A 26,915-nucleotide genomic window follows, 5' to 3' on the forward strand; every position below is an offset into this window, starting at 1 on the left:
GGATTTTTTTCCTAGTTTGTGCAAAATTGGAAGTGCTTCAAACGTTTTTTTTTTGCTTTCTTTTGGATCAACAGCAAAAACAGATGTGAGAAAGGTTGAGCTTGATGGATGCATGTCTCTTTTCAGCGTATGTAACTATGTAATACTATGTACTTGCAGCTGAAGTGGTAGAGGTTAACACAGTGAGGGAGTTTAAGTATGCGTGGAATAGGCATAAGGCAATCATAGACTTAAAGGGACACTCCAGGCACCCAGACCACTTCTGCTCATTGGAGTGGTGTGGGAGCCAACTCCCACTACTCTTAACCCTGCAACTGTAATTATTGCAGTTTTTTTATAAACTGCAATAATTACCTTGCAGGGTTAACTCCACCTCTAGTGGCTGTCTACTAGACAGCCACTAGAGGGAACTTCCTGATTTATAGCAAGGATTTTCCTTGCTAGAGCGTTGCTGGATGTCCTCACGCTGTGTGAGGACCTCCAGCGTCGCTCATTTACCCATAGGAAAGCATTGAAATTAGTTTTCAATGCTTTCCTATGGGGAGACGCAATGCGCATGCGCGGCATTGTCACGCATGCGCATTAGGTCTCCTCGGCCGGTGGGCGGGCTCAGTCTCGCCCACCGGCCGACGGAATCACAGGGAGGAGCGGAGCGGAGAAGGAGACAGCGACGAGGGACATCGCTGCTGCCTCAGGTAAGTGACTGAAGGGGTTTTTACCCCTTCAGTAACCGGGGATTGATGGGAGAGGGACCCTCCAGTGCCAGGAAAATGGATTGTTTTCCTGGCACTGGAGTTTTCCTTTAACATAAGGCCAGGGACTAATGAAAGTATTTAGAAAATTGTGCAGACTAGATAGGCTGTTCTTATCTGCCGTCACATTCTATGTTTCTATGTTTCTAATATAGAAACATTGCTTTTCAGAGCACATAGAAGCCCATGTCTGTTACTTTGCTCATGTCATTTAACACGTCTACCCAGAAGTCATTACAAGATTGCAGTTAATGACTGAAGTTTTTATAGACAGAGAGATGTTTTACTATACACACTTTTACAAACAGAATGTCAATTTAATATTTCTATCAGTTTTATACAAAGTCCTATTCAAGGCGGTCATAAGCTTACCATCTAAATAGATAATGTGCTTTAAGATTATAGATAAAAGAGAATAAGATATAGCTGATGGCTAAGTACATGACGGCATCCTAGAGAAGCTATATCAGGTTGGAGTCATTGTGTTGCAGATAATAATTAGTGATTAACTCATAGAGGTTGAGTGAGAAGCATTGCCTACAAAGTAGTCAGAGCAAAATAAATGCAAAAAAACCCTTACATTTTAGATTCCAAAAAATGACAGGTGTACTGTGCTAGGACACAGTTGGCTTACCCCCTTCTCAATGATATATTAATAATAAGTGTTTAACCAGGAAAGATACGTCCAAGTATGTCCTGGGGATATTACATTTTTGCCCAACATTCAGGGAATGTTACTATTATCCAATTTAATGGTACTCATTTTACCTACCCTGCCGGGATTTGAACCTGCGAACCACAAGGGTCGAACAGATTCTACCGACCTGTTTAAAGTCTGTTGAGAAGCATTGGAAATCCATGTGCGTGTGTGGGTCTGCGGCTCCAACACAGATGCTTCTCAGTAAAAAGCCTCTGAATGGAAGTATTCCCCAGCACAAACATTCACTCTGTATGCTCAAATCAGAGGCTTCTCATGAGGAGGGTTTGCAAAGACTGCAGACAAGAGTTCTGCCTCTTTTGCAAGCTTTTTTTAGATTTAATGCCAATGAAAAAATGCCTACTTAAACACGTGTATGTTTTCATGTTTTTTTTGTTTTGTTTTTTTTACTAAACAATAAAGTAAAATAAAAGGCAGTGGAGTTTTCCTTTAAAATATTGAGTGACATTATATAAACTTGATAACATGAATAGGTTTCGGACAATTGTTTTTTAAATGGAACCTCAATTGACTTTTCAAACAGTATGTTTATGATGTGTATTGACACAGCGTAAATTTGTCGTTTTACTCCTATTTTTGTGTGTAAAACATTTTCAACTTTGATTGAGAGAAATGTAATTGGGGGTGCATACTTCTCAATATTTTAAATATTCTAAAAGGCACACTTTCATTTTAGGTGTTATCGTTTGAGGTGTTACCAGGCAATTCTAGGACATTTTAGGTGACTTCATACCGAACTGTTTTATATAACTGAAAATGTCATTAAGAATGTACAAAAGAGGATAAAAGGATTTTGGCCAAATATAGGGACTCGCTCGGTTAAATTGGGACACTTGGAGAGTATGGAAATATCATTGTAACTGGACAAGCATACTGTTGTATTGACAGATCAGTAGATTAGCCATTTAGCAGAGCTGCTATCTCTGTCTGACACATCTTGAGTTGTACCTAATGGAGTATGGTCTGTTAGAAATTGAACTCTGACTGTTTCTTTTTTATCGTCCGCAGTTTGCTACCATTGAAACAATTGTGACATCTGTATCGGATGAGTTTCCAAAATACCTGCGAACTCACAAGCCACTCTTCACGCTTGTGTGCTGCATCTCATTCTTCATTATGGGATTCCCGATGATCACACAGGTTACTATGAGACTGGGCTACTAACCCTGCTACAACAGAATTGTTTAAGCTGATCATTTACAGGGCTATTCACCAAAGTTTGAATTTAGCAAATGAAATCCAAATTGCAAAACTGAGGCTGAAAAAGCTGATTTGAAAAACAAATTGTACTCACTGCTTGGCTATTTAAGACTCGCATTTGTAACGTGAATGCAATTATCTCAAATTCAGAGTTTAACGAGGAACTCATTAAGTTTGAAAAGTTGCGTAAGTTACGTAAAGTTGAAGCCACGTGTGTTATCAAATATAGCACGCCAGCTTACTTTTTCCATAGGCAGGACTAGTACGAGCAATTATTATTATGGTAGATGGTATTGGATATATTTACTAAACCGAGATTTTAGACCAAGTCGCGAATAGCTGAGAATGTACCATTCAACATTTCAATTAGACAAAGGATTAATATTTTAATTTTAGGGATGTGAGTGGGGTGTGTGGCAGTTCCAATAGATTTTAGGTGATTATTAATAACAATTTATAGAGCTAAAATGTAATTTATAACAAGAACAATGTATCCTATTTACACAGACTGATTTCTAAACACATTTATTGTAGTTTAAAGACACATTACTGGGAGTATTATTGCTGTGGACAGTGGCGTACATACCGGGGTCGCAGGGGTCGCGGCTGCGACCGGGCCCGGCCCACCAGGGGGCCCGGCCGCCCTGCGACCCAGGTATGTACCCACAGGGCCAGCCTCTTCTGCTGGGGGGCCCAGGAGCCGGCCACCTCAGGGCCCCCCGAGGCTGGCCCTGCTGTCACCCGGCTGGCTGGCTGGAGGGCGCGCGAGGGAACACTGTCCCCTGGGTGCTCCCTCTTCAGCTCCCTCGCACACCGCACTGAAACCGGAGCCGGAAGATGACGTCATCTTCCGGCTCCGGCATCAGTACGCGGCGCGCGAGGGAGCTGAAGAGGGAGCACCCAGGGGACAGTGTTCCCTCGCGCGCCCTCCAGCCAGCCAGCCGGGTGACAGCAGGGCCAGCAACACCACTGGACCCCAGGGAATCCCCTCAGCTCTCCCACAGGTAAGGAGGCTGGGGGGATTAAATTTAAAACAAAAAAAACCAAAACGTGTGAGTGTGTTAGTGTGAGTGAGTGTGTTAGTGAGTGTGTTAGTGTGAGTGATTGTGTTAGTGAGTGTGTTAGTGTGAGTGTGTGAGTGTTAGTGAGTGTGTGAGTGTGAGTGTGTTAGTGTGAGTGTGTTAGTGTGAGTGTGTTAGTGTGAGTGTTAGTGAGTGTGTTAGTGTGAGTGTGTGTGTGTGTTAGTGAGTGTGTTAGTGTTAGTGTGTTAGTGTGAGTGAGTGTGTTAGTGTGAGTGTGTGTGTGTTAGTGAGTGTGTTAGTGTGTGTGTGTTAGTGAGTGTGTTAGTGTTAGTGAGTGTGTGAGTGTGTTAGTGAGTGTGTGTGTGTGTTAGTGAGTGTGTTAGTGAGTGTGTTAGTGTGTGTGTTAGTGTGTGTGTGTTAGTGAGTGTGTTAGTGTGAGTGTTAGTGTGTGTGTGTGTTAGTGTTAGTGTGTGTGTGTTAGTGAGTGTGTTAGTGTGTGTGTGTTAGTGAGTGTGTTAGTGTGTGTGTGTTAGTGAGTGTGTGTGTGTGTTAGTGAGTGTGTTAGTGTGTGTGTTAGTGTGTGTGTGTTAGTGAGTGTGTTAGTGTGAGTGTTAGTGTGAGTGTTAGTGTGTGTGTGTGTGTGTGTGTTAGTGTTAGTGTGTGTGTGTTAGTGAGAGTGTTAGTGTGTGTGTGTGTTAGTGTGTGTGTGTGTTAGTGTGTGTGTGTGTTAGTGTGTGTGTGTTAGTGTGTGTGTGTTAGTGAGTGTGTTAGTGAGTGTGTTAGTGAGTGTGAGTGAGTGTGTTAGTGAGTGTGTTAGTGAGTGTGTTAGTGAGTGTGTTAGTGTTAGAGTGTTAGTGTGTTATGGAGTGTGTTAGTGTTAGTGAGTGTGTTAGTGTTAGTGAGTGTGTTAATGTGAGTGTTAGTGTGTGTGTGTGTTAGTGAGTGTGTTAGTGTGTGTGTGTTAGTGAGTGTGTTTGTGTGTTAGTGAGTGTGTTTGTGTGTTAGTGAGTGTGTTTGTGTGTTAGTGAGTGTGTTAGTGAGTGTGTTTGTGTGTTAGTGAGTGTGTGTTTGTTAGTGTGTGTGTGTGTGTTAGCGTGTGTGTTGAGTGTGTGTTAGTGAGTGTGTGTTAGTGAGTGTGTTAGTGTGTGTGTCTGTTACTGAGTATGTTTGTGTGCGTCTGTCTGTCAGTAAATGTGTGAGTCTGTTCATGAGAGTGTGTGTGTGTGTGTGTGTCTAAAGCACTTACCTTTCTCCAGCGCCGGGCTCCCTTGGCGCTGGGGATCTCTCTGTCCCGATCCGCCTCTCAGCTCCGAATGCACATGTGTGGCAAGAGCCACGCGCGCATTCAAACCGCCCATAGGAAAGCATTACTCAATGCTTTCCTATGCACGTTCAGCGTCTTCTCACTGTGATTTTCACAGTGAGAATCGCAGAAAATCCTCTAGCGGCTGTCAATGAGACAGCCACTAGAGGCTGGATTAACCCTCAGTGAAACATAGCAGTTTCTCTGAACTGCTATGTTTTCAGCTGCAGGGTTAAAACTAGAGAGACCTGGCACCCAGACCACTTCATTAAGCTGATTTGATCTGGGTGTCTGTAGTGGTCCTTTAAGTGTATGTGTTTATGCATGCACTGGCGTACATACCGCGGTCGCACGGGTCGCAGCCCTGCTACCAGGTGCCCGCCGCCATGTGTTGTGGCCCCAGCCCGCGCAGAGTAAGCGCGGGGGGGGGGGCCCACGGATCAGTTTTCGCACCGGGGCCCCATGGGTTGTGTGTACGCCACTGGCTGTGGAGCTCTGTTATACACTCAGACACATTACTAGGAGTATTATTGCTGTGGAGCTCTGTTATACACTCAGACACATTACTGGGAGTATTATTGCTGTGGAGCTCGGTTATACACTCAGACACATTACTGGGAGTATTATTGCTGTGGAGCTCTGTTATACACTCAGACACATTACTGGGAGTATTATTGCTGTGGAGCTCTGTTATACACTCAGACACATTACTGGGAGTATTATTGCTGTGGAGCTCTGTTATACACTCAGACACATTACTGGGAGTATTATTGCTGTGGAGCTCTGTTATACACTCAGACACATTACTGGGAGTATTATTGCTGTGGAGCTCTGTTATACACTCAGACACATTACTGGGAGTATTATTGCTGTGGAGCTCTGTTATACACTCAGACACACCAACAATACAGAAATGAGGGACATTAGGAGAGAAAAGAGGGACAGAAGGATTTGGGCTTAAAATAGTCACTGCCCCTCCTAAACAAGAACACTTGGGACTAGTGTGAGATAAAGACATTTTCTGATGCTGTTATTTGCCCCTCGTCAGCTAAAAAAATGCCTATTTAGGAGGCTGGCCGCAGTGTTTTATAGGGACTCTGTTTCAGGCTCTGTTGTAAAAACTTAATTTTTTAGTTGAAAGTAAAATATAAATTATAAAATACAATAAAATAATTTATTTTTCAAAAATAATTTGATAAATGGGGGAATTTTCTGCTGATTTCTGTTTTTCTCCATCAGGGTGGACTCTATATGTTGCAGCTTGTCGACACATATGCTGCCTCATACTCCCTGGTCATCATCGCAATATTTGAACTGGTTGGAATTTCATACGTATACGGTAAACAAGATACATACACACACCCACACACACACGCACCCACACACACACAGTAAGGAGACATGTAGTTCGGGGCTGCTGCTCCAGGCATCTAGCGGAGGAGCAGAAGATGTCCTATATGCCGGAACGCCGAGCGAGAACATAAAAATCCACAGATGTAGTGCTCGCTGTGAATTCGTTACAGGCTACCCCAGGCAGGAATACGCTTTTCTGCCGCATACACACATCTGGAAAGCCTCTTAAATGAGGCAAACAACAATTTGCATCTTAAATAGCTGATATTTTAGTTTTATGAGCTGCACTTGTGTTAAAGACAGTTATCATTTCCTGTTTACTGCTCCCAAAACGAGGATTAAACTCATCATAAGATTCACACAAACAGCAGAACAAAGGATCCAGACGCCGCTAGCAGGAAATAGAAGCAGAGTATATTACAGGATGACTAGGGCCATCAGACTGCATTATCTAGCGAGGACGAGTATAACTAGCCAAACCGCAAACTCTGATTTACGTGTTTAGTGATTTATTTATTGACCTACTTGTAAAATGTCTAGTTTATGTAACGCTCACTGGATAATCAATGTTAAGAAGTATAAAATCAACAGACAAACAAAGTGTCATTTATTCAAGTGGGAAATACTGAAAAAGCTAATTGAACTGAAAAGGAAATTGGAATTTTTTGAGTCGCAATTTAAAAAAATTCTCCAAGTCAGACAATGTTTCCAGTTTGTTTTTATCACCAAAAGTTTGACATTCACTTTGAATTCCCTCCAAATCCCAGTTGAGTAAGCAACCCTGACATTTATAGTGAGATTATTTCCTAAACAACTGCTTTGCCATAGCTGACATTTTAGCTGACTGTTACGTCTAAGTGTTTAAAATTCATTATTTCAATTAATTATTTATGAGACTTGAAGGGACACTGCAGACCTCTAAAGCACTTTAGCTTGCAGCAGTGCTTTATCTGTGAAGAGTGTGTCCTCTTTTTTTCATTTTACGAAAAGTGCAGATTTCAATAGAAATTGACACTTTTATAATATAACTTGGTTACACCCCCACTGGCTGTCAATCAGACAACTGGTCCTGTTACTTCCTGGTTTGTTTAGGTCAGTGGAGATAAACTCAAGAGACAAATACTTCTCATTGAGGTCAGTGGAGATAAACTCAATAGGTAGGTGCCCAGAGCACCTGCCTTGCAAAGACTTGTCAATGAGCTGCATTGTGAAGTTTGTGATTGGACAGCCACAGAAAGTCTGGGCGTGGTTAGAAGGGGAGGGCTTGCAAAGGCTAAAGACAAGAGATCTTTAGATATTGCAAGCTGTTTTTAGATATACTCCAAGTGAAAAAAAATGCATAATGAAATACATGCATGTTTTCATCTGAGGTTTATTTGCTAAACAGTGGTTTCACAAAAAAATGGGAAGTGGAATGTCCCTTTAAATAATCCCCCAAACCCGGCACCTACCAATTGTCGGATACAGATGTGCAGATCCACAAATTGTTTTTTAGCTATTTAAATCACACCAGTTTCAGTTGAATCAATCCTAATGGTTAATGATTGATATCTTTAATTTATAAAAGTAGATACAAGGTGTGATAAACCACAACTATTTAAAAAAAAGGGGGGGGGCAGCTACATACATATAACAAGCGTCTGAAACTGAGTGGAAGCTCAAAAGTCAAAATAGTATGTGCGCTCAGAGTAAATACAATATGAAATGCGTAATAAATTTATTGAGTAATAACTCATATAAAATCACTTTATAAAAATAAATCCATATGAATAAATCAATCAAAACATACAATAATAGGATAATAAAAATAAGCAATAAAAATAAAACCTGAACCCACTGTTTACAACAATGCACAAATGAACTCTATATTATAGATACATTTTGTGCATAGTGTAAAGAGTATCAACCGGCTGCCTAATAGATGATACAACAATAAAAAGCAAAATAGTTACAATATATACGAAAATGTGCACCAGAATAAAGTATTGGAATAACTAAACAAGTGTGAACAAGTATAGTCAAACACTCAAATATGTAATATGAAAAATAATAAATTGATTAAATACCTGCCTCGGTGTGGGCCCCCCACCGAGGTATATATCATGAGAATCCGTACTGGAAAAAAAACAAAGTTAAATGAAGATTGAGTGATGAAAATTGTAAAAAATTGCAGAGAGTTCGAGGTAGCAGACCTCCGTTAGATGGCAATAAAGGATGCCGCTGTCGGGATCTTCGAAAAAGACCGTGGTGTAGATATAACGGACAACCCACAGGTACAGCTGATGCGATGCAAACGAGCTGGAGACTGATACCGTGGTCAGAGCCTTCACAAAAGACCGCGGTATAGAGGAAAGAAAGCAGCGGTCAGCAAGGACCGAAAAACCCTCCTTCCAGAGGTCCTGAGCAGGATACACTAAAGGACTCTCTTGAACAAAAATAAATAAATAAATAAATAAATAAAAATAAAACAATAACTGAAAAATGAGGATAAAATAAAATAAAAAGTCGGCAGCCGGGAAAAACAGCAGGTCCAGAAGTAAACTACAGCCACATCTACACGTTTCGTCCCACCCACCCACATTGTGAGGACATGAGAGAGGACTGCTCATATGATAATGAGACACTGCATTAGAGAATAAGTTGTCTTCAGCCAGATTTATTGTTCTACGAATTGCATAGAAAACAGAGTCAGAGTGGGACCTATAGTGATTGTCATATTCATCTAACTTCTTGGTTACTTTGTCTATTTGTAAAACATATGGTTTAAAAAATAAATAAATATATATATATATATATATCACTCATTCTAAAAAATGCCGTAAGCTTCACACAAAAAAAATCACAAAAAATGATCTTGTAACACATGACGTTGTAATTAAATTATTAAACAAAATAATTATAGATACCAATTTGATGAGGATACAATAAAAGCACATTTACCCAACTTAATATACTATGAACAAATAATGAATATGCAATGTGAACTGTATTCTATGTTTCTGCCACCAGGTGGCACCAGCTGCTTTTCATGTAACTTGGAAAATGGTCTTGCAGAGAGAAAGTCTGTTTTAGTCCAAAGACAATTAGTGCCATTCTGAATTAGAACCCAGGGAGAGGCACAATATGGTATCACTTGCAACAGATGTGTGAAGAATCAGTGTTTTTTTTTTTAAACTGTCATTAAAAAAGATAAACTAGCATTGTAAGCCTAATGGAATTTAAAGGACACGGTCATCAGATTTTCACTCTTAATTTTTATAAGTATATTCAATTTAACGAAACTTAATGATATTGTTCTAATGATGTATACTGTATACAGTTTCACACAGAGCAATAACAGCAGCAGAAAGTTAGGTTGAGCAGCCGTTGGTCAGATAACTGTAGAGTGAGAACAAACATGTCGACTCGGCAAGATAAAAAGGAATATTTTCAACAAAATCGAAAAAAATAAATAAATCAATGTACAGAATTTAAAATAAATCATTAAGTCTCATTCAATTTAATGCATTTAAAAAAAAAAAAAAAAAAGAAGTGAAAATTTGATGACAATCATCCTTTAAAAGTTCAACAATCTGCCGGCACGATGCCAAGTCTTCGAGTCTTTACATAGTCTCAGTATTTTCACCTATCCATGTTTCCCTTTCTGATGGTTTCAGGCTTGCAGAGATTTTGTGAAGACATTGAAATGATGATCGGATTTCAGCCAAACCGATTCTGGAAGATCTGTTGGGCTTTCGTGACACCAACTATTCTAACTGTAAGATATTTTTTTGTTTCCGTTTTATGGTCCATCCAAAACTCAATTCTTGAGGCTTGTAGACAATTTTTAGGTTAATACTTTATTCAGTTAATCATGAAGCTCAATTATTAATTAAATAGTATTTACAGTGAAATACAGTCTCCTATAAAGTCTGTGGGCATTTTGGTAGATAAATCATTTAAAACAGATTGTGATCATTTAAAATGCTTATCTGAAATAATTAAATTGAGGCCTCTTCAAGACTTGAAGAATGAAATATTTTTAATGAAAAGAGAATGCTGAACCAAGATGATCCATTAGCACTTATTTGTAAAATGTGGACATAGTCAACGAATGTTTCAATATATTTGTCTGCAAGATTATTATCTAAAAATTAAATTACTAGGACATGGGGATCACATATAGAGTGCAGAAAACTAACAACAGAACGAAAGTGTTGGTTAGATTGTGATTATCATGGATATATAGGTGTTAAGATTTTGGGGTAGAATTAAGATGTTTTTAGAAAATAACCTAAAGTACCAAAAATAACATTTGTTATTTTGGGATGATAGAATCCCTTCTATACACATCCTACTGTCCATCCCCTTTGTTAATTAAAAATATAATTATAAAAAAAAAAAAACAAGTACAAAAGATGTTGCAAAAAAAATATATAAAAAATAATATTGCTACTAAAAGATGCACCTTATAAGTGTTAATACATTTTTTTTAAAAATAATTTTACAATGATTACTGACGTTGCCTCCAACTCCTCCTTCGGTGATGTCAGCATCCAAGCTGACATCACCTGTGATCTCCTCCAATCAATTGCTTCTTGTAGACAAGCAGTGGATTGGAACTGGACTGCAGAGCCAAACACGGTGCTCATCCAATCAGATGTTGTCAAATCAGCAGCATTTGATTCCCAGACTGAGTTTTAATCGGTCTGGATGAGGAAGTGACTCTAGTGGCTGATGAGAAGACAGCTACTAGAGGCGGGTTTAACCAGGGCCGGTGCAAGGATTTTTGCCGCCCTAGGCAAAATAAAGATTTTCCACCCCCTCAGTGACATCGCAATGGCCCACCCATATGATCTGCCATATGAACTAATGCCAGTGCTGCACACAGTGTGTGTTTACATTTAAAAGCCTGCAAGAACAAACTATAGACACCAGAACCACTTTATTAAGCTGCAGTGGTTCTGAGGACTATAGTGTCCCTTTAATGTGAGGTCAATTACAGATTAGTGTCACTAATAATATACTAGATTGCCTACTTACAATCAGATGAGGATGGTGATGGGCTCTGGCTGCAGTCTGGCTCCAGTGGTCTGGTGTAGAACAGGATCTCTGGAGGCTGTTTGTAACTGTGGTCACAAAATTCAATGTTCTGGAAGAACGGGAAGCAGCTCTATTTTTTGGGACCCCTTACACAGTTCAAGGTCTGGGCCCCAGGGCCTGATGGTGAGTATGCCCATAAGGCCCACCCATAAGTCCACCTACATGTTCCACCCATGAGTTCGCTCACAGGGAGTGGAGTGTCTAGGGGATGTGTTATGTGTTACTGTAGAGGATCTAATGTGTGTGCTTATGGAATGTAGTGTATAGGGATACGAGTTTGTGTAGGTGATGCAGTGTGTTTGTGTGTAGTGGAAGCAGTGTGTTTTTGTGTAAGGGATAGAAAGCCGTGTGTGTTTGTGTACAAGGGATGTAATGTGTGTTTCTTGTTGTGTGTAAGGGATGCATTGTGTGAATCTGTGTTTGTATGCATAAGGGATGCAAAGTGTGTTTCTGTGTATGTAAGGGATGCGTTAAGTGTGTGTAAGAGATGCATTGTGTTTCTGTGTGTGTGTAAGAGAAGCAGTGTGTGTTTGCATGTGTGTGTGTAAGGGATGCATTGTGTGTTTCTGTGTATATGTGCAAAGGATGCATTGTCTTTATGTGTAAGGGTTGCATTGTGTGTGTAATGGATGCATTGTGTGTTTCTCTGTGTGTAAGGGAAGCATGTTGTGTTTCTGTGTGTATAGGGATGCATTGTGTGTGTGTGCGTGCGTAGTGTGCTCCCTGTCATGTCCCCTGTCCTATAGAGCTCTCCCTTCCACCCCTTAGAGATCTCCCCTGCCCCTTAGTGGTCTCTGCTCTCCCACCCACCTCCCTTAATGGTCTCCTTTTCTTCTCCCCCCATGTAATCTTCTCTTCTTCTCCCCCCCTCCCTGTAATCTTCTCCCCCCTTCCCTCCCTGTAATCTTCTCTTCCCCCCAGTAATCTTCTCTTCTTCCCCCCCTGTAATCTCCCCTCTCCTTGTAATCGTCTCTTCTTCTCCCCCCTCCCTCCGATCTTCTCCACTCCCCCCTCCCTCCCTGTAATCTTCTGCCCGCTCCCCGTAATCTTCTCCACTCCCCCCTCCCTCCCTGTAATCTTCTCCCCGCTCCCCGTAATCTTCTCCACTCCCCCCTCCCTCCCTGTAATCTTCTCTCCCCCCCTGTTCCCTGTAATCTTCTCCCCTCCTTCCCTGTAATCTTTTCTCCCCCTCCTTCCCTGTAATCTTCTCTCCCCCCTCCCTCCAATCTTCTCTCCTCCCTCCCTCCAATCTTCTCTCCCCCCTCCTTCCCTGAAATATTCTCTCCCCCCTCCCTCCAATCTTCTCTCTCCCTCCAATCTTCTCTCCCCCCTCCTTCCCTGTAATCTTCTCCCCTCCTTCCCTGTAATCTTCTCTCCCCCTCCCTCCAATCTTCTCTCCCCCCCTCCCTCCAATCTTCTCTCCCCCTCCCTCCCTGTAATCTTCTCTCCCCCCTCCTTCCCTGTAATCTTCTCTCCCCCCTCCCTGTAATCTCTTCCCCCTCCCTGTAATCTCTTCCCCCTCCCTTTAATCTTCTCTCCCTCCTCCCTCCCTTTAATCTTCTCTCCCCCCCTTTAATCTTCTCTCCCCCTCCCTCCAATCTTCTCTCCCCCCCCCCTTCCCTCCCTGTAATCTTCTCCTCACCTCCCCTCCCTGTAGCGTGGCCGAGCTCCTCTCTGGTCCGCGACCCGCCCGGACCCGCCCCCTCCTTCCCTGTAATCTTCTCTCCCCCCCTCCTTCCCTGTAATCTTCTCTCCCCCCCTCCCTGTAATCTCTTCCCCCCCTCCCTGTAATCTCTTCCCCCCTCCCTCCCTTTAATCTTCTCTCCCCCCCTTTAATCTACTCTCCCCCTCCCTCCAATCTTCTCTCCCCCATCCCCTTCCCTCCCTGTAATCTTCTCCTCACCTCCCCTCCCTGTAGCGTGGCCGAGCTCCTCTCCGGTCCGCGACCCGCCCAGACCCGCCCCCTTCTTCCCTGTAATCTTCTCTCCCCCCCTCCTTCCCTGTAATCTTCTCTTCCCCCTCCCTGTAATCTCTTCCCCCCCCTCCCTTTAATCTTCTATAGAGCGCTCAGGCGGCTTCAGCATTTAAAGGGCCGGCGCATGGCGCCCCCTCCTATATGGTGCCCTAGGCGGCTGCCTAGTTCGCCTTATAGGAAGCGCCGGCCCTGGGTTTAACCCAGCAATGTAAACACTGCTCTTTTTAAGGAACTGCAATGTTTTATACTGCAGGGTTAAAACTAAAGGACCACTGCTCCCAGACTACTTCATTGATTTGAAGTTGTCTAGGTGACTATAGTGTTCTTTAAAGAGTTGTGTTTCGAAGGAGTTCGAGATGATGAATGTATTCCAGGAAGTGCAGAGAGGCTCAGAAATTGTCTTTTGAAAAGAAACATTTTGATGAGAGGTGGAGAGTCTCAGCTACTGAGAAGATCAGAGGGTACGAAGTGGGTGTACATATTAAAAAGGACACGGAACAGGAATAGACTAATACAATGCATACAGTCTTCAGAAGAAAAGAGTACTGTTTGTTAATTTATGAATCAAATAGCAAGATTTTGATAGAAGTCACAGACAAGTCAACTATTTGCAATTATAGATTTTTTTTTATTATTGTCCTTTTTTGTTCAATTTATTCGTGTAGTTATATTATTTTTCTATTAAAATAAACCTCTGATGTCCACTGCCAAACAAAATTAAATTTACCTCTGAATTTAAGTACAAACCAATCTTTATGTTACTAATATGTTTAGGGAGTTAGAGAGCACCTAACAACGGCAGAGATAGGGAGAGAAAGAATTAAGAATTGCATAGAATTTCAAATAAAGTCAGAGTTAGCACTTTTAAGACACGTGTTATTTATAACATACATTATTGATACATTCCTTGTGTAAAGCAATTATCACTACATTTAAAGCTGTATCTGTGATTGTAACCCTATTATAGAAATACAGATTCATGTGTTCTTTTTTAACATGATATTTCTTCCAAGTGCTACCTTCCTCTGATTTTCAATAATTCATTTCATGGCGATGATGATTTAATCACTCATGTTATCCTCTAGGTTTAGACTGTAATGATGATTAGCAAGATTATGCGAATATTCCTAGAATTAATCTGGAATTGCAAATCAGATATTTATTAAAGGCACATCACATATAAATTAGGATCAAGCTGAATGTGCAATCCAGTTTGGTCCGATTTATGTCTTCAAAAACATCAGCTGATAGACGGTCTGAATCACACACAATAGAATTAAATTAATTTGCATTTTAAAAGCGAGATCAAAGAAATTCACAACATTTTGCTACTGTTTGCACAATCTGCCAGTGAACAAATAGTTAAAAATATATAAATAAAAATAATCTTATGGCAATCCTGGTGATATGATCCCTAAGATTCTCTAGAACCACAAGTAGTGGTGAAAGGGTTAAAAACAAAGTAAACGGGTGGCCTCAAGTGTTTAGTTAGTTTGTTTTTTTTAGTTGTTTCTGCACTGGCTGATTAATATGGGGAAATAGCCCAGGAATCACATTATATTCCTTGATTAATATGGTTCTTGAACTAATTAAAGCACTTTTAATGTCGCCTGGGCTGGTTCATGAATCAGAATGGAATGGGAACTTATTCAGATTAATTTAGAGTCAGTTTGGTAACGTATAGAATATAGTTTTGGTATAACTAGATAAATACCTCGATAGTTAGCAAAGATTTTCTCGAGTGAGATTTATTCTTTAAACCAGGATTTGTGAAGATTTAGGCCAAAACATTTGGATTCAAAGTTACAGTTCCTTTGTTGATTGTTCACTAAGTAGAAAACTTTTGCATTCGGTTTCAAACTAATTTGTCTGAATTTCGGACAATCGATAATTCATCCGAAATCCCGAACTCTGAAACGCTAAGTAGATGAAAAACAAAACAAATAAAATGAGCAGTGGATGAAACCTTGATATAATTCAGAGTTCTTTCTATCAAAATAAGGAACACCATCAGCATAGCATTCTGGTGCTTACAATAACGAGTTAAAGCTAGCGTCGGCTGGATGGAGGGATGGAGAAACAGGGATGGAGTGGATCCCTTGTACTCTAGTGTATGCCTCCAAACATTCCAAATGGAATGGTCAAAGAGGGTTTTATTTTAGAGGTGTTAGTGGGTGTATGGCCTCTGGCCGGGGATGTTCTCAGAAATTTTAGGTGACTTACAGATAACAATTTATACATCTAAAATTTAATTTGTAACAAGAGCAATGTATCTTATTTACATAGACTGATTTCTATTGATTTTATTGTAGTTCAAAGACACATTACTGGGAGTATTATTGCTGTGGAGCTCTGTTATACACTTGGACTCACTAACAATATCGAGCTCCTAGAAAATAGGAGACATTAGGATAGAAAGAGGGAGAGAGGGATTTTTACTCCATGAGGTGGGGTAACCCAATAGGTGACATGCATTTCTTGTGTTTTATAAGTGTGTGTGAGTGTAGGAAATCCGTAGAACCCATCACTAGCATTATTTTCCCACAAAACAATCCTCAGTTATGATGTTGGTGTCAGAATTCATGAATGATCCAGTTTTGACTATGGTAATTGTGTGTGCAGTTCTCACTTGACACACTGGGTGTCAGTATAAGGCAGATATTGTAACATTTGAGACTTTTTGGAAATGTTGGTAGATTAACCCCTTAAGGACACATGACAAGTGTGACATGTCATGATTCCCTTTTAATCCAGAAGTTTGGTCCTTAAGGGGTTAAAGGACAACTGCTACATCAAAATAATTTTTAATATAATAATTCTGTCATCAAGCTATGAAATTAACTATTTTTTTTAAAGTATATGAAAAAAGTAATTTGAAAAAACTTTTACCTTTAATATATGACAGAATCTTTCAGCCATATGCACGCACCTTGGGTCAGGCAGTGTTTGAAAACCGACAGTTAGTCTCTATGATCATTCCTTCATTCCCTGGACAGAAACTAGGAAGACCATAGAGAATTATGGTTGGAATTCAAACACTCTGACCCAAGGTGCATGTATGTGGCTGAAGGATTCTGTCATATACTATAGGTTAGGGATGTGCATGGGCAAAAAAATTGGTTGGGTTTGGAAATTCAGGTAAGACAAATTTTTTGTCTGCTTCGACAATTAGGACCAATGACATTTGGTTTGGTTCGGCACTACGGCAATTCGGAACTTCAGTAATTCGGACCCTAACCCTACCCCTAACACTAACCTTAACCCCTAACTCTAACCGCTAAATCCTAACCCCTAGACCCTAACCCTTAAACCGTAACCCCTAACACTAAACTCTAATCCTAAACCCAAACCCTAAAACCTAACCCTAACCCTAACACTACCCTTAACCCTAATCCTACCCTTAACCCCTAACCCCTGAATCCTAAACCCTAACCCCTAACCCTACCCCTAACCTTAATCCACAACTTCGGCAATTCAAACTTCAACATTCGTAAGCATCCGAATGTCCAAATTACATGAAATGCGTTCGAATGTACGAACGAAACGAATTACACATGTCTACTTTAGGTAGGGATGAGATTTTCATTTTTTTTTGAAAACATCTATTTCCTTTCAAAACTTGATGAAAGGATAACTATCTTAAAATTAGTTTTGAGGTAATAGTTGTCTTTTAAAGACCATTCCACAGTCTGATAGTTCTGCATGATCTAAATTCTCCAAATTCAGCTTACCTTGCTTAGTAATGACATACTGATGGGGCACACCCAACATTTCTGGTTAACTTATTCTTGTTGTTTGTAAAGGACAAATGACCTAGGTTTGGTTAGAAATAGGAATCTTACAGGAGAATGTGGCTCATTAACAGGCATCGACTAGTAATTGCTGGGACCACTAGGGTTATAATAGCAAAATACATCAGTTCTGGAGGTGAAATGCGAATAAACAGCATGGGGACTGGGGGCTATAGAGTTTCTATATACTGGTGTCTCAGATAAACAAGAACCATTGTTATAGACAATTGTTGGAAAATTTGTTAGGTAGAATTTCAAAATGCTCTGGAGCCCTAGCTGCGTTACTACATCATGAATCTAGTAATTATAGAACTGCAAGAATCACTATTAATAGAGATCAAGGTAGAATATATGTCATCAAAGTGGATGAAAGGAATTAACCTGCAGATTGTAGAAGGAGTTTACAAACAAAATGTATTAATTCAAGGTGGAGCATGCGCATCACTGCTCAAGCACTGCTGTATAGTGCTTCCATTAGGAGAGAACGTGGCTGTTGGAGAGGCCATATTTTACCCAGCGTGGAGAAGCCTTCTTTCACCCAGGTCTGACATTTTAATAAAGAGATTTCTGGAGGCACATAAAAGGAAACATGTCATATTTGGGGTTTAACCTCTAAATCTGTAGATCTGGGTGTGCCTCCTAGTAATTGGAGGACATACAAGCTGATTATTATGAAAACGCTAAATTTCAGTTTAATATAAAAAGTGGCTTAAAGAAATAGAATATGATCAATTGCTTGCATTAGTTAATGAATTTCTAGATTTGAAGTCTGACATTGATTTAGGGGTGTAAGCGGGAATTGGAGTTTAGACCGTGGCCATGTGTCTGCTAGGTTTAAAAAAAAAGCAAAAAACAAACAAACAAACAAAAATCACTTCCACTAAAAAATATAAAACAGAAAAACGACATGCTGTCATAAGACAAAGTATAAAGACATTACAACAAATATATATATTTTTATCTATATACTTATACCTAATTGTGAGATAGTTTGTTCTTTAAAATCTTAGAATCCCCGTGATATGTGCTTATACATGTGACGGTTTCTTCTTCATATCATGTTTTGTAATGTCCACGTTTAATTTGCTGCCGTGGCTACCGAGAAAAAAACCCACAGAACTGGCCTATTTCTGTCTATCAGGTGGAATGATTACAGCAAGCTGTTTATCACTGCATTCAAAGTGCTTATTGGGATTTATCATTTAGTGCAGTCCGGGAGGATTTTGTTCAGGGAACTGAAAGGAGAAGAATGAAAGAAATTGAGAATTCACAGGGAGGGTTCATCACATCTTTTTATGATGTTCCGAAACCATTTCTGTTTCCAGACTCTGACAGGCCTGCTATCAGTAAGGGGGGAAACGGTCCCAGACTTATCTATCATTTATTGTCCAAATGACAAACCAAGGCCCGCTGCACACTCGGAGCAAGTAACTCAGTGTATTGTACAAAGCAATTCAGGGCTTGATAAATGGTAACAGAGAGAATGAAGTTATATCACAGATACAATGTCCGGATATACAACTGACTGTATGCCATTTACGGACACCAATCCTTGGGCCAGTAGCGTTCTAGGTCTCAGAGTAGAGAGAGTTTACCAGGGTAAGTTTAAACCCTATTTTTTATGCATTTTGGAGACAATGCATTAAAAAAAAAACTATTTATTTTTTATTATTTCATAAAAAAAAATAGCAAAAGAAAGGTTAATGAGCCAAACACATTTCCACGCTAGTAATCAAGCAAATTAAACTGACAGAATATAAAGATATATAAAATTCAGTGCAGCAAGGGTTAAAGCTAGATCTTAGAGAAGTTGAGTCTCACCAATATAGAGAAAACAACAAATATATTATTTATATAAAAATCTCTTCAATTCACAGTGTTCCAAAAAAAAAAAAAAAGAGTTGAAAATACAGTAGAATTATCAAATAACCCACATACACAGATTGTTGAAATAAATCACTCACATGGGGAAACACTTAATATCCGTTATCCCATGTGATAAAGCAGAGGTTTACATCTATCAACAATCTCTTAGCAATCTCACGGCACTTTGCTGCAAGTGCAATACTCTCAGAGGCTTTGCTTCGGAAAAGTGCGATTGCATAAACCTGTGCTGGTGGTCATGTTAAGCTGAACAGTGACAATTCTCTAACTCGTATGTTTTTCAGGACTAACCTCGACCAAAATATATCAATACATGTTGCATTTCTGGAACCTGGGACTTCGTCAAGACAACTAGTAGCTCACTGCTTACATATTCACTTATAATCCTGCGCTTCGTTCTAATTACTGAAGTGCCCAAAAAGTAGATCCCCCAGATGTTTTAAAACTACAGCTTCCATGATGCTTTGCCATTCTAAAGGCATTCCAAAGGCACGCAAAGCATCATGGAAGTTGTAGTTCTACAACATCAGGGACTCGAACTTTTGAACACTCCTGTTGTAGTGATTAGAGTGCCAAGAGTGCTCTGGCCCCCTCCACCCCGCCCCCACCCACATGTAAGTGGCCAAACCATGTTCTAATTTCTGTTGAATCACATTCAAGCAAAGCATTGTACAGTTATTTTTTTTGGCAAGCATCTTCCAGTCTACCTGTACACAGTAGGGGGCAGTATCTAGAGGGGATCTTGCAGGCATTGAGATGTATTGCAGAAGACCTTTCAGTAAATCTAACACATAGAAATTCCATAAAGTGATTAAAAGCATTGTGTGATTGCCATATACCCAGGGATCTTCAGTTTTCAGTCCACTGGCACTCATAGAGTTAAAGCCATGTTATTATGGTAATTGCATTGAGCAGCAGTGATTTGAACAGTTGTTACATGAAGAAATTGCCATTATACAGCATGTAGACTCATTGCACACAGGCATACTGTAAAGATCAAAGCTGTAGTGAGCATGTTATCTCCCTTGGATGACTGTACTGCAGTGCTGATAACATATGGCCACCACGCTGGCTACAAATTCTTCTCTTCCTGATTTTTTCCCCTCCAGTTCATCCTGGGTTTTAGCTTTTATCAATGGGAACCGATGACGTACGGAACGTATCACTACCCAACCTGGTCCATGGTTCTGGGATGGCTGATGCTGGTGTGTTCAGTTATTTGGATCCCCATTATGTTCGTGATAAAAATGTTTTTGGCACCTGGCAGCTTTATTGAGGTGAGTTCCAAGATCTAAGTCATTACCTTTTCTCACAAATTGCACATAACTATCTAGCGAGCACTTCCACCAAGCTGGATTCGTGGTCATTCACAGTCATTAGTTGGTTGGATTTAATATCCACCAGAACAGCTTGGATTTAAAAAGTTCCATCACAAACTATTCTGGAAATCTCGCCACGGGTAAGGAATTTAGTGTAGCTCATCCCAAAATCCACTGCCCCTCTTCCGTACTGTTTGTCTCATAACCCAAGTGGGACATCAACGTTGCAATAAAGCAATTTAACCGAAATTAAAAATAAAGGGAAGGGAAGCTTAATTTATTTTAATAGCTAATAAACCAATAATTGTTTTTTTTTATGATTCTACGAGTTTGCTTTCATACAAATTTCATGCAGAATTTTTCCAAATCAAATTACTTTTTCAGTAAATAGAATGGTATCAGAATGCAGGCCATTTTTATTCTAATCAGCTCGGCTTCGTTCTCGTACCTCTCTTGGTGACGGCGAATAAAATTACCATAACCAGATAATTATAATCTGTTTCCCATCATCATAATGTTTTTTTTCCCTTACGGTACTGGGTTATATTCTCCTGGGCATTATCATAAACAGAAATTCAATTACTTTGATGTAACCCACTGCTAAGACTGAGTAATGGATGAGAAACATTTGGTTAAGTGCCTCAAAACTACGCTAATAATATTTTATTTTTGCTTTTTTAATGGAACAACATGACCTGCATCATATTCCACCTTTAAATATTATTGGATCAGATCTGTTTCATGAATATTAAAGGACTAGCTGTAAACAGAATTGACTAAACTTTACCAATCTCTGGTACACAGACAGTTAAGACAAGCTGTATTCAATAAAATGTTTTATCTCTTGCTTTTAATACAACATAAATCATCTTTTTATTTGTGCTGCCCCATCAAGCATCAAAAACCTTGTTTATGATGTAGATAAATCAACGCAAGATTCACAGGAAAAAGTGTACCCCTCCCCCGAAAGCATACATGAATTATTCTTTGATATTTTTTTTTACTAGTGTCCCCATGACCTTACAATCCATTTATATTAAACATGCCATCATTTTTGTTACACTAATGAGTGAGGGGAGACACTTATGCTGCCAAGCCATCAGGATGAGCCTGTAAGGCGTTTTTGCAGCATTCTATGTGTGTTGCATTAATAACTATATTCTGCCAGATTTAACACTTTGTGCTAATTTTGCTTCTATCCCCCATTAGAATTTCAAAAACTCAAATCTTTATTGATGCTGAAGAGAAGCACAATAAAATAATTTTTTTACACTTCCTGTAGAGATTAAGAGTTTAAAATGTTACTATTTTACTAGAAGCACATATTTTTATATCAGTTCCCATTAGTTCATAGGGAAACAAGGTTACTACTGCTCAGTCACTTCCTGTAAATGCACAGGATATGATGCCACTTCCTGTCAATTTTACAGCTTATTATGTCATTTCCTGTCAGTTCGTTAGTATCATGCCTTGATTGAGGCTTAGATTTTGGGGTGTTATTGGGCTGTATATGGGATATTCTGGTATTATGAGAGTTGTAGGGTTCGTTTACTAAATAACTGTGTTATGCTCAATGAGGTTTACATATAAATGATCAAACTCCTCTTCTGGTCCTTAGTTTGACTGTGTACAGGTATGTCACACACAAAACCAATGAATTATCTTTTAAGTAATATGTTTGTTTTTTGCTTCTCCATTCCAGAGACTCAAGCTTGTATGTACTCCTCAGCCTGACTGGGGTCCATTCTTGGAAAAGCATCGTGGAGAACGCTACAAGAACATGATGGATCCACTGGGTACCTCTTCCTTAGGTCTCAAACTTCCACCTAAGGATTTCGATTTAGGAACCCAGTGCTAGTATATCTGGTGTCTGTACGTGTGAAGTACAGAGGTCAATCTTCAGTCCGCCTCATATACTTTTCTTCTTGTTTCAAACAGTGCCGGTGTGGTCATAACTACACTCTAAGGTTTCACGTTGCATGTTCTAGCCAACACCAGACCGGCTGCCACCTTGCGCACTGGCTTCTTTTTGTGCCATTGCCTCCATTTTAACGCACAATTTCTGGCAAAGGAATATTTATTTCCCTTCATTTTAAGTATATTACCCTGGAAGAATGCAGAGTCTGATTGCAGAATAAAATCACCAGTTTAGGAGCTTTCCATTGTTAAGAGGGGTTTTTGTTCCTCTTTTGGGTAAGAATATAATATGCTTTATAAGGACAGTCTGCACATTTTTTGTCCTAAATGTGATCAGCCTTACATAGAAGACACAGGCTGGCGACTCATGCAAAACTCCAGAGAGGAGTATAGCAAACATGTGCAATAGCTAAAGAATAAACATTGGCGAGGTGCCTATAGATTATATTATAAATCCGGCTTTGTCTGTAGCCGATTTAATGAGAACTCTGCTGGGATGAGTTTTAATAATCCAAAATAATATCTAAATTCAATCATTCAAGAACCAAACTAAGTTCCCCAGGATGTCTCCTGGACATACTATGCATTGCTTAGACCATCTTGTTGGGTGGGTTCATATTTATTTTTATGGAGAACATACAATAATCCTTTGTCTTCCAATAAACAAAGCATTTGATGCATCTGGAAGCAATTCCAACATAGAGCAACGTTTATCTTTATTTGCATTTTGTAAATTTTTCTCATTATCGCCCCTAAAAGCCATTGTATAATTTGTGCCTAATTTTATATTCACACTGTAGTAGTGTGGACCCAAACAATAGCTCTCGTCCTTTGCTGTGTGTGTTTAGTAACAAAACCCTGTCTCTGTTTATTGCCTTTCCATAATTTCTAAATGTATTTAACTACTAGAACCTGACTCTATATATTATATATATAGTATATTAATGTTTAAAAGGCATATTCTCTCCTATGTCAAGCCATATGTGTATGTAAATAGTTTCCTTTTAACGGCTGGTTGCCACTGGAATGTGGTCACTGCAAGTCCAACTATAGAATTAGCGGCTTGTGGCACCAAAACTCTTGGAAAAAAACCTCCTAATAGGAGTTTTCCAATGAAATTAACGGGACAGACAGCTTCCATACATGTTGTTTGTTAACGTCAAGAGGATGGGGGTCAAAGTTTTAGAATTATTTCTTATAGGTGTGCGATCTTTGCAGATAAAGTATTCTTCTACAGTTCCACTCTGCTTATACAACTACAAAATATAGCATTACGTTTCTACTTTCCTTTGAATACAAGGAGGGAATATAGTGGAGCAGAATGTGGCCCGTGCAAAGTGCACTAATGATATGACTATAAAGTGTCCCTTTCATGGGCTATCCAGCCTGTCTATGAATCTGATCAGCAGAATCTGGATGTTAAATCCATAAACTGCATCAGAGACTTTCGGCACCAGTCAACATTTCCCTGTCTTCAGCTTGTAGCATGCACACTTGTTCGTGGGTAACACTATCTTGTGAAGTTTTCCTTGTTCTGTTGTGTTTTGTGTTAGTGTACCTTTGCCAAGCCAGCCAAAAAAAAAAAAATCACACTTCCTGTCGTGTAGGTGCGGAGAGGAAGTAGGATGTAATTGGGGAGAAGTGAGTAGGATGTATTTGGGGAAAACTAAGTATTATGAAATATAGATCACATTTGCTGAAAGAGACCAAGTTGATTCTTTGAAAACCTGGAATATTTTACAAGAACTGTTTACTTGCTGAGCACTTGCTAAGTGTTCTAGAAATGTGTCTTTTATGTGCAACATCGTCGAGCAGACAACAAACATGAGAGCATTCATGGAGCCAAGTACTTTGAAGAAAGGAGACCAGCTGGGCATTGATGATAGAACATCCAGGTTTAAACAAGTGCCAGTTCTGATTACACAGGCAATGCATCATGGATATTTTCTCTGCTTTGCCAGAAAGGCAAATGTGTTGCAAAAGAATTCACTCAGAGAGACAAAAGTGTACATTAACCTCCTGAATTCCAAAGGAGAAGCACCCTGCTGAAACTCGATTAGTTAACCCCCGAGTGCTGGGATTCTCGCAAAAATCTCCCTATGCTACTAGTTGTGTCTTTTATATTTCTATTACAGTCTTATTGTGAATTTAGAGAGCATATACCCAGTCTTGGAAAACCTGTGGACACAGTGACTACAAAACAGTTCTGATTAGGAATATTGAGATCACCTACCTGGAAGTGATTGGTTTTGTGTGAGACAACATTTGTCAAATGCCCCTAGTGTGGCTGCTGATAGTTTGACTACAAAAATTCAGACATTCCACCTATTATCTTTCTTTAATGTCATGTCAAAGGGTCTCAGGAAAACCTTTTAGTTAATTCCACAAACTTCATACAATAGTCAAACCTCTATTCCTGACTACGGACTACTAAAATTTGGTGTCAGGTGCATGCAGAACATTCACGGATTAACCAAGCTGCTCTTTGGGGTAGAAATTCTACTGTATAATTGCAGTCTCCGGGTGAAGGTTTGCACAATATCCGCTAACTGTTCCATCTCCATTCATCAAAAAGGAACACTAAACCAATCATGAAAATATACAGATGTGAAATCTACTAAACTCTTATGCAAGAAAGGAGTTTGTTTCGAAAAAATTTAAATACATCACCTCTCTCGCTCTCTAACGGCGCCCCAATGTGTAATGAATGTCCCCTTCTGTATCGTCTAGATTTTTCTTTAAGTTCAAACCCAGAACACTGCACATTTCTTCCAAGGTGACAGCAATAAAGTGACTTTGTGTACTTATGTATAATGAGTGGTAAGTCTTTAGCACTTTCTCTGTCAGTAGGATTACATTTGTCAATAATTAGTTATTAGTTTCATTTTTCTTCCCTGGTGTATTCCCCCTTCTGCTGCTTTTATCCCAGGTAACATTGTGTATAGTTATAATATAAATCATGAAATGCTGACAATATTCAATTATTATTTGCATGTCTCCCCTCCCCATATTCTCTAGAACTAGAGGAACCATATTGTGTTGTGAGGTTTTGTGAGAAAGATTGGGTTATGGTATTTCAAATACATTTCAATATTTCCCGAAATAGTAATCATATTTCCTGTAGACTGAACTTAAGAAACTCTGTCAGCCATTATGTTGCCGAAATTGCTCCCCCTCTAAATATCTGCATAGCACAACGGAGGAGGAGATGGACCATGTCTCCCAGGTCCTGCCTTTTTCGGGGGGAGATTTAGAAGATGCAAATTTTCCATTGACCACTCATATTGTCAATGACTTTGCCTTCTTAGCACAACTATCACATTGTGCTAAACTCACCTCTTCGGAGGCAAGCTGGAACACAGCCATTTCTCTGTAACCTCTGAGCTGCCATATAACAAGACCTGGCCTGTCTAGAACCTGAGTATTCCAGGAATAGACCTTCTCTATGAAGTGGTGGACCTTCAGTTCAACATGCCACCATTGATGGTCAACAGATGTTTCAACACAGAATACCATAACCCCTTGTGTTTTGTGTCTTAGCAGTTGAGGTGCACATGTTTTTGTAATTTCACTAAAGCCACCAGAAGCTATGAATAATATCCACTAAAGAGTCCATGACAGATAATTTATCTTGTCCTGCCAAAACCGGTAGAGTAAACCTGGAGGTTGCATGGTAGAGTTGTCTAATGTTGAAAGGTGTTTAGTTTTAGACTATTTAGACCTTAATTAAATCTCCCTTAAATGAATGTTACGCTAAGCATAGTCCCCTGTCAAGTTTTAGTCTATGCTTTTTACCTGTATATCCCGTAAAACTGCTTGAACCCGACGCAGGCCTCAAAGTGTAAACCATGACAGCTAACCATTAATTTGTTATCCACACCATACCAGGCAGATATGATCGAAGATAGACCAAATGGAAGATTTTAGGACATGTTAACGTTTGTGAGTGTTTGCCTGATATTTTGTTTATAACATTAAATTTACCCTAAAATTTAAATACATTGTCAGGTAACCCATTTGCCTTATTGATGTGCTTCACAATTTTGAATATTTTTTTTTGTGTGTCATATAAAATGTTGTGTGTGTGTGTGTGTTTTGTGTCACATTTTTTGGCACTCTTATTATGGACCTATTACTGAATAGGCAAAATCCTAATTACTTGCATAATTTCAAATTAAGAAACAGATTTTGAGGGTATCTGACTGTGAGTAAGTACCCATTATTAGGTCTGTATATTATATATATTTTTTTCCGATAGCTGTACATGAAGAATATATAGAATCTTTAGAAAAAAAGAGCATTCTAATTAAAGATGTAGATATATATACACATGTATTCATATATATCTATATAGTGCACATATATAAATTTATTGTACATTAGTCATTTAAAAAAAAATATTGTTATCCTTGAGGCCCTACCTCAGATTTTGTATTTATGTGTACAAATGCAATCTATTGTATTATATATATATATATATATATTTATTGCTTATTATATTCTTATGTCCTAAATTAGAGTTTATTCTATAATGTCTGAGCTCCGAAAAAATTAAAATAAAATAAATAATAATATGAAATAAATGTCAGTGTTGAAAAC

General features: G+C 39.4%; 1 protein-coding gene across 1 annotated transcript in view; it reads left to right on the plus strand.

Moving 5' to 3' along the window:
• Positions 1-26,667, plus strand: part of SLC6A5 (solute carrier family 6 member 5) — a 73,522-nt gene extending 46,855 nt beyond the window's left edge. Inside the window, exons 12-16 of the mRNA XM_063437858.1 lie at positions 2,479-2,610; positions 6,235-6,334; positions 10,005-10,105; positions 20,190-20,357; positions 22,102-26,667. Of these exons, the coding sequence (XP_063293928.1) occupies positions 2,479-2,610; positions 6,235-6,334; positions 10,005-10,105; positions 20,190-20,357; positions 22,102-22,257 (657 nt within the window). The 3' untranslated portion in view covers positions 22,258-26,667. The remainder of the gene's footprint in view (positions 1-2,478; positions 2,611-6,234; positions 6,335-10,004; positions 10,106-20,189; positions 20,358-22,101) is intronic.
• Positions 26,668-26,915: the final 248 nt, after the last annotated feature.

The sequence above is a fragment of the Pelobates fuscus genome, chromosome 12, assembly GCF_036172605.1.
Source record: "Pelobates fuscus isolate aPelFus1 chromosome 12, aPelFus1.pri, whole genome shotgun sequence".
In the NCBI taxonomy this organism is placed as follows: domain Eukaryota; kingdom Metazoa; phylum Chordata; class Amphibia; order Anura; family Pelobatidae; genus Pelobates; species Pelobates fuscus.